The sequence below is a fragment of the Atractosteus spatula genome, chromosome 1 (assembly GCF_055471065.1).
Source record: "Atractosteus spatula isolate fAtrSpa1 chromosome 1, fAtrSpa1.hap1, whole genome shotgun sequence".
Taxonomy (NCBI): Eukaryota; Metazoa; Chordata; class Actinopteri; order Semionotiformes; family Lepisosteidae; genus Atractosteus; species Atractosteus spatula.
The window spans coordinates 73,922,445-73,935,321 of record NC_142706.1 but is presented as its reverse complement, the minus strand read 5'-3'; the positions used below and the strand labels follow the sequence as shown (position 1 = coordinate 73,935,321).

The 12,877-nt window shown below is 40.3% G+C and overlaps 1 protein-coding gene across 1 annotated transcript; it reads left to right on the top strand.

The window, feature by feature from the left end:
• Positions 1-415: 415 nt before the first annotated feature.
• neff2 (neuronal intermediate filament family member 2) lies at positions 416-5,350 on the top strand. The gene is made up of 3 exons (XM_088919222.1): positions 416-1,551; positions 2,163-2,287; positions 4,283-5,350. The coding sequence occupies exons 1-3, from the start codon at positions 556-558 to the stop codon at positions 4,341-4,343; spliced, it is 1,182 nt and encodes a 393-aa protein (XP_088775348.1). The 5' UTR covers positions 416-555; the 3' UTR covers positions 4,344-5,350.
• Positions 5,351-12,877: the final 7,527 nt, after the last annotated feature.

Below are 12,877 nucleotides of genomic sequence, written 5' to 3'. Positions count from 1 at the left end.
AGGGTGAAGATTGTGGTAAATTTAAATCAGCATAACATATACAATTGCTAGAAATCAGCATCAACAGATAACAGAAATAAATATATTAACTGGATAAAAACTGGATAAAAATCAGTATGTCATGTCATTTACATTAGGAAGGATTTGATCTTACTGCATTAAAAATATGTTTTTTTGGCTAAATATGTGCACCCAGGTTTTGCATTACCAATTCAAAAACCAAGAGCTCAGTAAACCAGATTGACAAATGTTGGCACTGACGTGGTGCTGCTTGTCACAAACGGATAAACCGTCTCACCTCCTCCGCTCTGCTGAGCAGGTTAAACTGAGAAACAGTGAACGAATCTCTCCTCCCCTCTGCAGCATTTTCTCATTGGCTGGCTGTGCAATCGACTCCTGACTGCTGCATCTCCCAGGAGGACAGGAGCAGGCTGCAGTATAAAAGGCAGAGCTCTGCAGCATTTCTGAACTGGTGCAGTGCAAAGGGCTTGAGCAGCAAGGGTGTGCAGAACAAGGGGGACTAAAGAAAAAGCAACATTTCAAAAAGCTGAAAACATGAGCTACGACCCCTACAGCCCCCGCAGGCCCTGGGAGGACTTCAGGGGAGTGCGTTCCACGAAGTCCATCTCATCCTCTGTGTACTCCATTCACCGCTCGGTGCCCTCCGTCAAGAGGTCCACCCGTCTCACCTCCTCCCTGCCTGACTATGTGGAGAAGGTGGACCTGAGCCAGGTGAGCACTCTGAACACCGAGCTGCTCAGCCTGCGAGGCAAGGAGAAGGAGCAGCTGGTGGACCTCAACGACCGCTTCGCCACCTACATCGAGAAGGTCCACCACCTGGAGCAGCAGAACAAAGTCCTGCTGGTGGAGCTGGAAGCCCTCCGGCAGAAGCAGAGCGACCCCTCCCGCCTCCACCTCATCTACGAGCAGGAAGTTCGCAGCCTGAGGGCCCTGTTGGACTCGGAGGCCAATGAGAAGATGCGGATGGAGGCCGAGAGGGACCATCTGCGGGACGTCTATGCCCAGATGAAGGACAAGTATGAGGAGGAGGTGCGCCTCAGGATGGATGCAGAAGATGCCCTGCAGAAGATCCGAGAGGACGCCGATAAGGCGGTGCTGGCCAACAGCGACATCGATGGCAGCATCACCTCCCTGCTGGAGGAGATTGCCTTCCTCAAGAAGGTCTTCTCCGAGGAGAACAACGAGCTCTCTGCCCAAATCCAAGCCGCCAGCATCACCATAGACATGGAAGTCACCAAGCCTGATCTTTCCCTGGCTCTCAAAGAGATTCGGTCGCAGTATGAAAAGCTGGCCAACAAGAACATGCAGGCGGCCGAAGACTGGTACAGGACCAAGTTTGCCACTGTTGCCGAAATGGCCAGCAAAAACAACGAGGCCGTGCGCTCCATCCGAGAAGAGACATCCGAGTACAGGAGACTGCTCCAGTCCCGGTCCTCCGAGATTGAAGCCCTGAGGAACGTCATTGACTCCTTGAACAAGCAGCTGGAAAGCCTGGAGGAGAAGCAGTCCAGGGAAGTTGCCAAGTACCAGGTAAAGGGTTAATCTGAGCTTCTGCTGTGCCCCGCGTGCTTGACTGAAAATGGAGATAGAAATGCAGAGAGACGGGGAAAGGAGACAGATGCTGTAAGGCAAGAAATAAAGCAAACCAGAAACCACAAAGTACATAATATAGGTAATTCTTCGAACTGGAAAATAAGAATGTCTGCAGATTTATACACAGTGAAAAATTACATCTTTCTCACTGTGCAGCTTGCTAACATGATAATTGGTTTGAAATAAAGAGCTGCATAAGGACATGTTTATTATTTTGACATTGATTTAGAGTTCAGAATACAAAATAAAGTGTATGTCAAAATCTTTCAGTTCTGAGATCCACTTAGCTGCCTTACCTGCATTGCTCCTTTACTTTAAAAGTGACATTTCACCTGTTACAGAATGTTGATTGATGAAGTGTTGCCCGGGGACAGCTGTGTTATTATTATAGCCATGTTAAAACATTGCTCAGATGTACCTGAAGATTGTCATTGACTAGGAGGAGAAAATGAGAGATTGTACTCTACGCTTCCATAATTGCATGATTTTAGATGTTTTATCCCAGTGCAAACTGCAATTTAATGTGATACTCTTTTGTTTATTTTTAGGAAAGAATAAATGAATTAGAGAAGGAAATTAACGATGCCAAGCAGGAGATGGCCCGTTACCTGAGAGAATATCAAGATCTCCTGAATGTCAAGATGGCTCTTGACATTGAAATAGCTGCATACAGGTATCTGCTGCTGTGTGTTCTATGCTGTTGGCTAGTCATACTGTAAATACACATCACTTCAGAGGCAGGAGAGTGTTCCAGATGGCTTCGTAATTATGTCTTGGATCTAATTATTATTAAAGTCCATTACTAATTTGATTTTGAAAAGAATATGAGCTTTGGTCCTCACATTTATAACACTTTAGAAAATCCTATTTTGCTTCCCTGTTTTCTCCTTCCTCAGCACAAGATATTATGCCTACCTTTCTCACAACACATGATGTCATATGTTTACCTGCACGATTCAAAGATGTTATAAGTACCACCAAGTCTGAGAAGGGTGGACTATTGTTATATATGGGCCTGTGTTATCAGATAGGTCAACACAGGAACATTCAATTTTAGTTTTTTCATTTGCATGTGCTAATGTTTGAGAATGCATCGCTTCAGACACATACAGAGACACCATATCACACTAATCACCTGAATAATGCAGAGTATTACATTCATTGCATGCACATGAATAATGCATTATGCTTTTGTCCCAGGATGAGTCAGCACTGATGACATAAGATGAGGAACATGAAACTGATGTCTGTGTCTGGTGTTTCATGACCATGTCTGACGTCTGGTGTTCCATGTTGTTTATTTATGGTGCTCACTAATGTACTTAATATCCTAAATCATTTTTAATCACATAATACAGGTGATAATGTTTTTTATTTTGTAGCTATTATTAGTGTAGTGTAACCAATTTTTCTTTTTAGTGTTTTTAGTGAATTTAACTTGCTTTAAAAACATAAAGCATATTTCTGTTATTCTTTCTGAGCCAACATTTGCATTGTCCTCTAAAATAGACTGGAATTGTCCCATTTATACTAGTTACTTTACATACAGTACCTGTAAGTAGTCATTCAGAAACTGCTGTTATTTAGTCTGTTAGTTTGAGATGTTAGCTGGCAAGCATTTGGTTGAAGAGATACTGTAGATAGATCTGGGCCTCTGATGTGCTTATGCAGCCCAAGTATGTTCACTGGAGAGAGAGTCTTGTATTTCTGTTTTTCAAGTTACTACAGACAGCCCTACAGTTGTGTGCCATGCACTGTAAAATGCAGAAATGAATTTAGCTGCATACTGTAATTACAGAAAGCTAAACCTCTGCTTGTAGACCCAGTAAATATAACAGGATCTGGTTTTAGTGGCTTATTACAGTTATTTATTATTCAGTGCTTTAAATGGTTCATTTGGTGATGGAATCTATTGTTTTTTTCTTAAGACATGCCTGTGCCAGTACACAACAGCATATTCCATAATCTTTGCCCCTGCCATCCTGCATGTGGAGAGCAAATCCAGTCTATCACATCGCTGCAATCTGTGTTCCGTGAGCTGGCATCGTGCTGATCCAAGCAATGTTAGTCATGCACAGAGAAGTCAGAGTCCCTGGAGACAGTAATAAATTTGCACCATGAGAAGCTGTATTGTAAGCATTCTCAGTAGCCACTAAGGCTCAAGAGACTGCAGGTCTAACAACCCTGTAAGAACAATATTCTTAACAAGACTTAAGAATATAAGAAAGGTAACAAATGAGAGGAGACCTTTCAGACTATCTGGCCCATTTGGTAGCGAGTAGTTTATTGATCCAAGGATTTCATGCAGACATTTTTTGAAAGAAGACATCAGCTTCAGCAACATGGCTGGGTAGTTTGATTCCTACTCCCACAACCCTTTGTGAAAAGAAGAGCCCCTGGTCATGGCTAAACTCAAGCATATACTGTAACATAATGTCCACTCTGTGACATGTCTTTGTGAATCCGGTTTTCTGTTTTCTATGGAATATCACAGCGGATAATCAGTTGACACCTTCTTAGGAACTATCTTTAATACTCCAGGGCATGCAGTGGGTAAGGTCACGAGACAGCCTGGTGCATTTAAAACAAATTCATGAAGAGGAGCCCAGTGCAGTTGGTTATTAATCAAGGTTTACTAAAACCCAATGTTTTCATTCTTTTTCCTCAGAAAACTCCTGGAAGGGGAAGAGATCAGGCTGAGTTTTTCTTCTTTGCCCGCTCTCACCTAAACAAGACACCAGCCCAGCGTGGCCGTACAGAAGCCAGCCGTGCCCTTGTTTCAAACAAGAGGTCTGTTGCAGACTCCCCCTTCTTCTCCACACGCTCTCAACCTAAATGTAACACGCTGAAGGTACAGGCAAATCTGGACGACAGGAAGAACCCGAAAAGAAGCACCGAATGTACCAGGAATCTGAGCCAAGTCAGTGCGCAATATCCTTTTGGTAGTGCTATCTATTCAGATTATGATGAATTGAATTATTTGTTAGTAAATTAAATTGATCTAAGTCATTCTAAAACATTCTAATAAATATTATAGCTTTAAAACCAGAACATTCAAATCTAAATTGCATAAATACTATATTTTAAGTGTGTTTCAATCCTGCCAACAGGATATTGGCCGGCACCCTTGGTCCTATTGTATTTATCAGTAAGCCAGTAGCATTACATGTTTTGCTCTTCAAAATCATTTAATTTTGGGCAGTAGAAGTTTTCTTTTTCTTTTATCTTCTCTGATATTTGGATCTGTGCATTATGAGCTTCTGTTAAAAATAAATGATAATGCATAAATAAAAAATAATACATGTTCCTTAATACGATGAGAAATCAATTAAAACCATTGTGCAAAATGTCCTAAATCAAACTCTGTGACATAAATTATGTTTATGTAGAAACACAGTATAAGCAAAATGTCAAGGGGAATACCTGCATTAGTATGAAACTTAGGATATGGGTTACACCCTACTTTTTAAAAGTATGCATCTGTTATGTCTTTCCTATCTTTCTTGCTGATTTGCACATGTTCTTCAGCAATGGAAGCCCATAAGAAAGAAAACATAAACCATTAAGCGTTACCTTTAGGGAAAAAAAAGATGAAAGAGGAACAAAGTTTTTCAACAATCTGATCGGGGCTTTAAATCTGTAAAAATATATGAAATGTGCGCCTACTATAAAACTGATGTGTCTGTAAGTGGCAGTAACCTGGTAAATAAAAAAACAACGGCATTACTGATTAAAATTGACGTTTGTGAGTTCATTTGTTATGTGTTGCATTAAGAGAGCTTCTAATCGGTGATGAAAGCTCACACCATGTATATCACAATACATATTATTTTTTGCTCTTGGCAGAGCATGTGAGGAAAATGAAAAGCCTCTATTATCTTCATACACACTCCAAGAGAGCTGCAGTGTGTGGTAGGGGAACTGCTTAAAGCCTGAGAAATAAATATGTCGGAGTCGTGATAACGAGCACCTGCGCTTGATAAAAGAAGTGGGCTGGCAAAAAAGAAAGTCTTTAGATGCTGCTGCATTGCAGTTTGACATCCCCCCCGATGTCTTCCTGCAGCACTGCTATGACTGCAATGCAGCTGAAGTGAACCCAGGCAATAATTTCAGGAGTAATCTTTAACAGCAGAGGCAGCGCAGTTACTGTACACTGCAGCGGGAATATTCGCACTCGTCCATCTGCGACATGCTCAGTCACAATTGAATCTGCAACACCTGAGTCATTTCTGCGTTTTGCTGTGGAAGGCTCGGTTCTAAAATTAGACACAGTTTTCCTTTTGTGCATCTAAATCTAATTTTATGATTCTGTTGAAAAAAATTTGGTATTTTCCAGCACTGCCTCGTCAGGGTTTTGATGAATCAGCCTTCAGAATGTCAAAGCCCGTTTATACGCAAATACAGTAGAGGGCCAGACTGAATTTGGACTCTCCCAGTGACAGCGAACTTCAAACCAGTAGTAAATGCTTTCTATTTCTTACTTGTTAAAATGTCTCTGACTGAGCGAACTTTGGATCTGACTGGTACATTTGGCATTTGCAGTTGGCAGATAAGCAGAGCTTTTAAACTGAACAGGATCCACAATTTAAATTGAGACGGATCAGTATGAAAGCGTTTTCTGCTCTGTTAAAACTCCAAGAACATTGCTTAATACACAAAATCGTGATATTCTAAACATGCTATCTATAGGCTATTAATTTTTACATTTGAATGATAAAGTTTTACCATAGGAGTGATAAGCTTCATCTTACGTGAGCGGTGTAGTTAGTTACCGACACATAGTGGTTTCCAGTTTTCATTTCTCCACTTCTGGATTTGATGAAAATATTTTATATGAACCAGATATGAGATATTTTACAGGCATAATTGTAGACAACATTTGCCATCACTGCGAAATACTGCACATATCTATATATGAGCTATGAGCAACTACAGTACCTCTTTTCTTACTTTCAACAGCACAAAGTCATACTTGTTTCTACAGTATATCATGGCATTGCACCATATCCCATAATCCTTCACTTCTGGCAGATAATCAAACCTGAGCTTCGAGGCAGTAATTTACAGCACTGTTTTAACGAGCCCGCAAGTGTAGGAGTGTCGTGCTGCAGTACACGTAGTCTTCTGTTAGTGCAATCACCAAGTTAATTTATAGATTATACTGCAGTCCATACTAAGAAGATTCTGATCCACAGTATGTTCACTGATACCTACAAATATTAAGTGTTAAAAATTCAAACACTATGCCATATCTAAGATAAATGTTTCAAATAAGTGAATACAGATGAAGTGTGAGGGGGAAAAAAAGTTGAATTTTATGTAGGTTTTTCAAATATTTTTTTAAGATATCTCGTTATCAAAAATGCAGTTCATGAATAATCTACATTTTAGATGTCACACTCTCTTGGGTGAGGGATTTTAACTTCCAAAAACAAACTGAACAATGTATTTAGACTCACTTCACCTTCCCCAAGGAGTGAATGTCACTGCCCTACTGTAACTGGGCTTCTCTCCTCTTTAAATAACAGCAAAACTGTCCTCAAGTTGTAAACTGAACACATCTGTAGAAGCCTAGTGTCACGATCGTAATCCCTCCTCTTAAGGGCACTCCGGGCTCTTAAGGGCTCTTTCACATTTTAGTTGATTATGTGCACCTGCCTCCAATCCTGCCCCTCCTTATTTAAGCCAGACGCTCTCACTATTTTGGGCTCAGCGTTGGAAGATGGACGCCCGGAAACCTGCCTACCAGCAGGTCCTGGAGTGACCTGATGGCACCGGCTTCATCACGGCGTCCTGACCATCTGGGTCCGGGGCTCAGAGCGCCTGGCCTCGTTAACCCACTTGTATTCCCCGTCCCTGCACCGGATCCCATTCCGGTTTTTAAACCTTGTCTTGTCTTCGTTTGGATGGACAACCTGGCTCTGGACTTTGGGACTTCACCCTGAATTTCCCCCTGGTTTCCTCTGGACTTGTTCGCCCTGGCCCCGAGCACCAGTGCACTGTCGTCACGCCCCCCTGTTCTTCAACATGCCCAGTTCCTCGTCCTCTCCTCCTTGTGTCCGTTTCACTTACTTCCGGATTATACCATCTGCATAGGTATAACCTGACCAACGCATCATTACACCCAGTCTCTGAGTAGCAAAAGCAATTGCACAAAATCTCATGTATAACCTTAAGCTCTAGGTGTTACAGAACAAAATTAATTCCTGTGAAAAGCATGCAGAGGATGGACGGAAAGATGAATATATCTGCCCCGAATTTAACTTTGAACAGCTGAGCAGCTCTCAAATTCATGAGCTGCACGCTGCTGTACTGTCACATTTGTCTTCACTCCTCTTTGGGAACGAAGACTTTACAGGATCGACAACCTCACCTCCAAGACAAAGAGCGAGATACTGCAGTCAAACTATGAGAGAATGAATGAATGAATAATTCAGAGATTGCGGAATGGATTAGCTGCTGCTCTAGTCATCAGCGAATTTCCAGCTCATCCGGAAGTCCCAAACTGTTTTTCATTGTCAAGCTCATTAAACAGAATAACCTGTGTTTGGTAAACATAATAGTCATGTGTTTAGATTGTTCTACTAAATGTAAAAAAAAAGAATTTTAGAGTCCAATTCTCTGAATAAATGCAATGATTGTACACCACAGGCCTGTACCAGTCATACATGCCACATATATATACCTGTGAGAAATATTTCAATATATCTGTTTACTTGTACAGTGCTTTAATTTTTTTGTTGTTTTTTGTATTCTTTTGGGATGAATCAATACATTTCAAGAAATGGCTGGATGAGACCTTTGGATCAATTAACTATAAGGTACAGGTGGGTCCACAGCCATTTCTCGTTCATAACTTTCTGATGTTATGTGTTTTTGTGGTGATCATTATCCCCCAAGCACACAGCTACAAAAGAACACAACATTTTATGAACGTTTTCTTCATCTCAGGACTGGGGGAGCCACAGACACGTACAGTATTGAAAACATGTACCTGTACAGTTGTATGACGGGCGAAGTTTGATTTTAGCCAATTCAGCACCTCCTTGGGATACTAGACCAGGATTTCATCACATCACAGTCACTCCTGCAAATTGCAGACGGAAGATTGGCTCTGCTGTCGCGGGAGGTTATTTCATCACTGTGCTGCTACCTTCTGTAACAGGCTCATTACCACGGAGCTGTTAATATACAGTAGTGCCGTCAAGTTTCGGCGTTACCACTGTCATAAGAATCATGTGACAGATGGATACAAGGTGTTTTACGGGGCAATATTTTTTGGACTATATCCCCTTTTTTGCGCTTCGACGTCTTGGACGTTTTAACAGTGCGCGTAAAAAGAAAGGTTCGCACCTTGATTTGCTTTTCTCGATCTATTGTAGCAACTTGTGTATCACAAGCGACGTAGTTCCCCGGGTACACGGGAGGAAACCTCGATCAAACAACGTCGTGTTTTAATTAGAGGTTCTTATTCTCTTTATTTTTTTACATATTGTTTTAAGACCCTCTCTTGCTGTGTCCTCCTTCGAGCAAGCCAGAGATGCACTGACCACAGCTCTGACAGTTGCACCTGTACAGCACACACTTCAATATAGTCATTACAACCTTGCCTCAATGATTTGCAAAATAAGAAGACATTTTTTTTTCCTGGAACTGAAATAACCATAGAATGTCTATCCACGAGACAATTGTCAGCAATTAAAACATATGGTGAGCAACTCTGGAAACTTCCTTTCTGTTGCAGGCTCATTTGGAGGTATCATTTTTGGACTTTATGATTAAACAACTTATTTGTTTGCACTTGATGGTTTCTCAGCGTTATCGTGAGTTTTGCCGTTAGGTGGCAGTACAAGGCTTAGTTTCAAGGCAGACGGTTTCCAGACACACATCACGGGACGGTTAAGAAATATAATTTTGTCACTAAGCATAGTGTTAAAATGAACAATTATATATATATATTTCATCGTTTACACAAAATTAGAAAAAAATTGTCTTCACAGACCACATCAGCAGCATTACTTTGTCAAATGCAATGCTTTTAAAATACAAATTCCTCCTTCTGTGTCTACTAAATAAAGCCTGTGAAGCTTGATGTGTTCTTTCTATTTTCTTTAAAACCTATGATCCCTGTCCTTTCACCGTATGCAGCTAATCTTCAGTTATCTGTATTTCTTTATATATTTTGTATCTTCATTCACTGAATCTTGAATCTCTCGCAGTTACCTACACACAAAAGCTCCCTTTATTGACTTACTAATCAGAGCGGAGCACAAGATGAACAACTTAAACTGGAAACCACGTTCTGTCTCTGACTCTGCCCTGGCCATTCCCAGTCTTCAGTGGGCTGTTGTGAACTGCAACACCAAAGAATCTACAGTAACTGGCGATCATTTAAATCATTTGAGTGTGTTCCTTTCTTGTTTAAATTCCCTTTGTCATGCGAAGGCTTCACATCTTTGAAGAATCAGAGCACTCCCACACCATGATAGAATACTATACATTCCTCCCACGTTGGGGGAATTTTCATGCACTGGGATGAAGTTTTTATTTTATACAGACCACAAACTGGGGTCAACCACCAGTTCCTAATGCACCCTAAACCAGATATTCTTGGTCTGCCATGATGAAGGCATCTATTAACGTCAAGAAAAGAAACATAACGTTTCAGCTGTGGAGCCATCTTCGGGTGTTTCCTTTCTTCTCTTTTCAGCAGTGAATAAACCTTTACAGTACTTGTTCCTTTGCAGCCTATGCATGCTGACGCAGCTACCTACTTGAACTACATCTAACAACGAAACTGACTGCTGAAATATCTTTTAATTAACTTCATGTAATGGGCATTGCATTGTGCTCCATAATTACTCATGTATGTACTGTATAGTGAAACATTGCAGACTGGACATAAGGGAGTTACATGTAGTATCTTTGTGTTGTAGACCTCAGTTGCACTCAGTGAGTTACAGAGGTCACATCACCCCACCCTGAAAGCTAGGCAGTCAGTTTTAAGCTCTGTGGCAAGACAGAATCAGTCCCTAGCTGGAGTTATCTGCTGTCAAGCGGTTGGCGCTGTCCTTGCTCGAACCCTGTGAGTGACCGACATCCTGGCAGGGGCAGAGATAGCGGAACCTGTCACTCATCATTTAAACAACTTGACCATCTTCTCATTCAGTCAACTGAATATCAGCTGCAACAGACACTGCGTGAAAAGAGCAGAAAGAATGGCTTTGTGTTTAACTCTCTCAAAGAGATCTGTATTTAGATAAGGTCCTCCCGGAAAAATACTTCCTTTGCAATTTATGAGTCCTGGTTAATTCTTGTCTTAGCAACTAAAGAGCTACTAAGAGGTTGCTGAAAATGAGTAAAAGCTCTGTTGTCTGAAACAGCTTATGCTCTTTGTGAGTCTTGTACTAATAAAGCAAAATGTCTCTTGTGCTTCAAAATAAACTTAAAAATTTTGAGAAACATAATTTATTTTGCACTGCTAATCTGCCAACCTTTAAAAAACATTTATATTTTTAACAAAATGCTCAATTTTATTGTCACTTCAAATCACTCTTAAAATTCCTCTGAACAAGGCAAATAAAATAATCCTCCTTGTGACAGGTTGGTAGTTTAACCAGAACTGAGAATACAAAAACATATCCAAGTGTAGACAGCCACACCAGGTCTGTCAAAAGGTGGCCTGAGAGATTTCACCTATCACTGATTAAATATGAAAACACATAAATTCTCTGAATCTGGCAACATAGTGAAGAATATTCTGGTACCACTATTCAGTAAATTTTAAAACATTGACGCCTTATTTTACTATCAAAGTCTATTACTTGCCAATAAATACAGTGTCAGGTTTTTGATTAATATGTTTAGTCATCTAGTGAAATTTGTGTTGCTAAGAAATAGCGTTAGTCTAAATAGAGGTAGACTGAAACAAGAGCTGACAGAAAATTCATCTGCGCTTCATTCTGCAGCAGAAATATTTGGAACACATGCAAAATTAGTAAATCACTGTGACATTTGCAGACACAGGCAAAAGAATTCAGGCGCTTCAAAAAAATAATAATTTCTGCTGTACAGTATTGTATAAATTGCGTATTTAACTTCACAATAAACTAAATATTACAGAGTACTGATAAAATGAAAATTAAAATGCAAACTTCATACTTTCACAGATGTATTTGGAAATCTTCCTCTAAGAAATTGATGTGCATTTATGTGTAACTCCTGTTGCTCTGAATTCATTTTCTGGTGTCTTTCTGGATATATGTTTAACTACTCCTTAACCCATACATCTTTGGGTTATGGAAAAGATCTTGCTTTCCTGTTCATAGCAGCAACTTTCAAGTCCTTTCACAATACCTGGAAAGGATTCACCTCCTGGGGACAGAGATGGCTGCTTTCACAACTTAATTTTTTTTTTTCTTTCAGAAATTCCATCATAGTTACAGGGTTGCTATCTTGCATTCCAGCAGTTTTGCTTAAATTGGGAAATAATTTTAAATTGCATGTAATGTAATTGAAATTGGTGCTAGAAAACTGGAAATTCTACCTGGAACTGAATAAAAGTCAAGTTTTGGCTCCAGTATTCAACAGCGGCTTCCAGGGATACGATTTTATTAGAGCAATTTTTGTTTCATTAAAATGTGGTAAAGGATGAAAGTGACAATTTTGAAAATGTTCACACTGTATTTCTGAACTGGTTTGCAATATTTATACAACAACATGCAGGAAGTGTAAATGGATTTATGACTGCAGTCTTCTTGCACATAATTATTCTTAAATCATTTTTTTAATGTATTAAAAGGGAATGCAAGAAGCCAAGGAAAACATTTTTCTTGATCACAACTAAGGTTTCGAAGTCTTTTTCGCTCTCTCGGTATGAGAGGGTGTGACAGGTGGGTAATTTAACCAGCCGAGGGATTATCCCAGCCGGTGTTTGGGTATTCTCAGGGAAACCCAGCTGTGAGTAATCCTGCTTGAGCCCTTTCTGATTTGTGTCATGTACTTCATTACTCAACATACAGGATTGTCTCTGCTTTAGTAATTATTGTGCTCACCCCACTTGATCTTCAAGAAGGTTTCACTCATGGTTCACACCAACGTAACAGGATCATGAGTTGCACTATTCGTTTTTGTTGTGGTGTGCTTATTTTCACTGGTATACGTGGTCTTAAATTTATATAATTGCCAATTGACTAATGAAGCATTTTCTTCTCTCTTCTGCTGACCAATTAGCAGCAAATTCAGTGAAACAAAATGGACATAA

What these genes read in the sequence shown, in the direction of transcription:
- neff2 (XM_088919222.1), top strand. Translation starts at nt 556, where the DNA reads ATGAGCTACGACCCCTACAGCCCCCGCAGGCCCTGGGAGGACTTCAGG. An exon ending in GGGAAGTTGCCAAGTACCAG is followed by an intron (nt 1,552 to 2,162) that starts GTAAAGGGTTAA and finishes GTTTATTTTTAG; the next exon opens with GAAAGAATAAATGAATTAGA. An exon ending in ATTGAAATAGCTGCATACAG is followed by an intron (nt 2,288 to 4,282) that starts GTATCTGCTGCT and finishes CTTTTTCCTCAG; the next exon opens with AAAACTCCTGGAAGGGGAAG.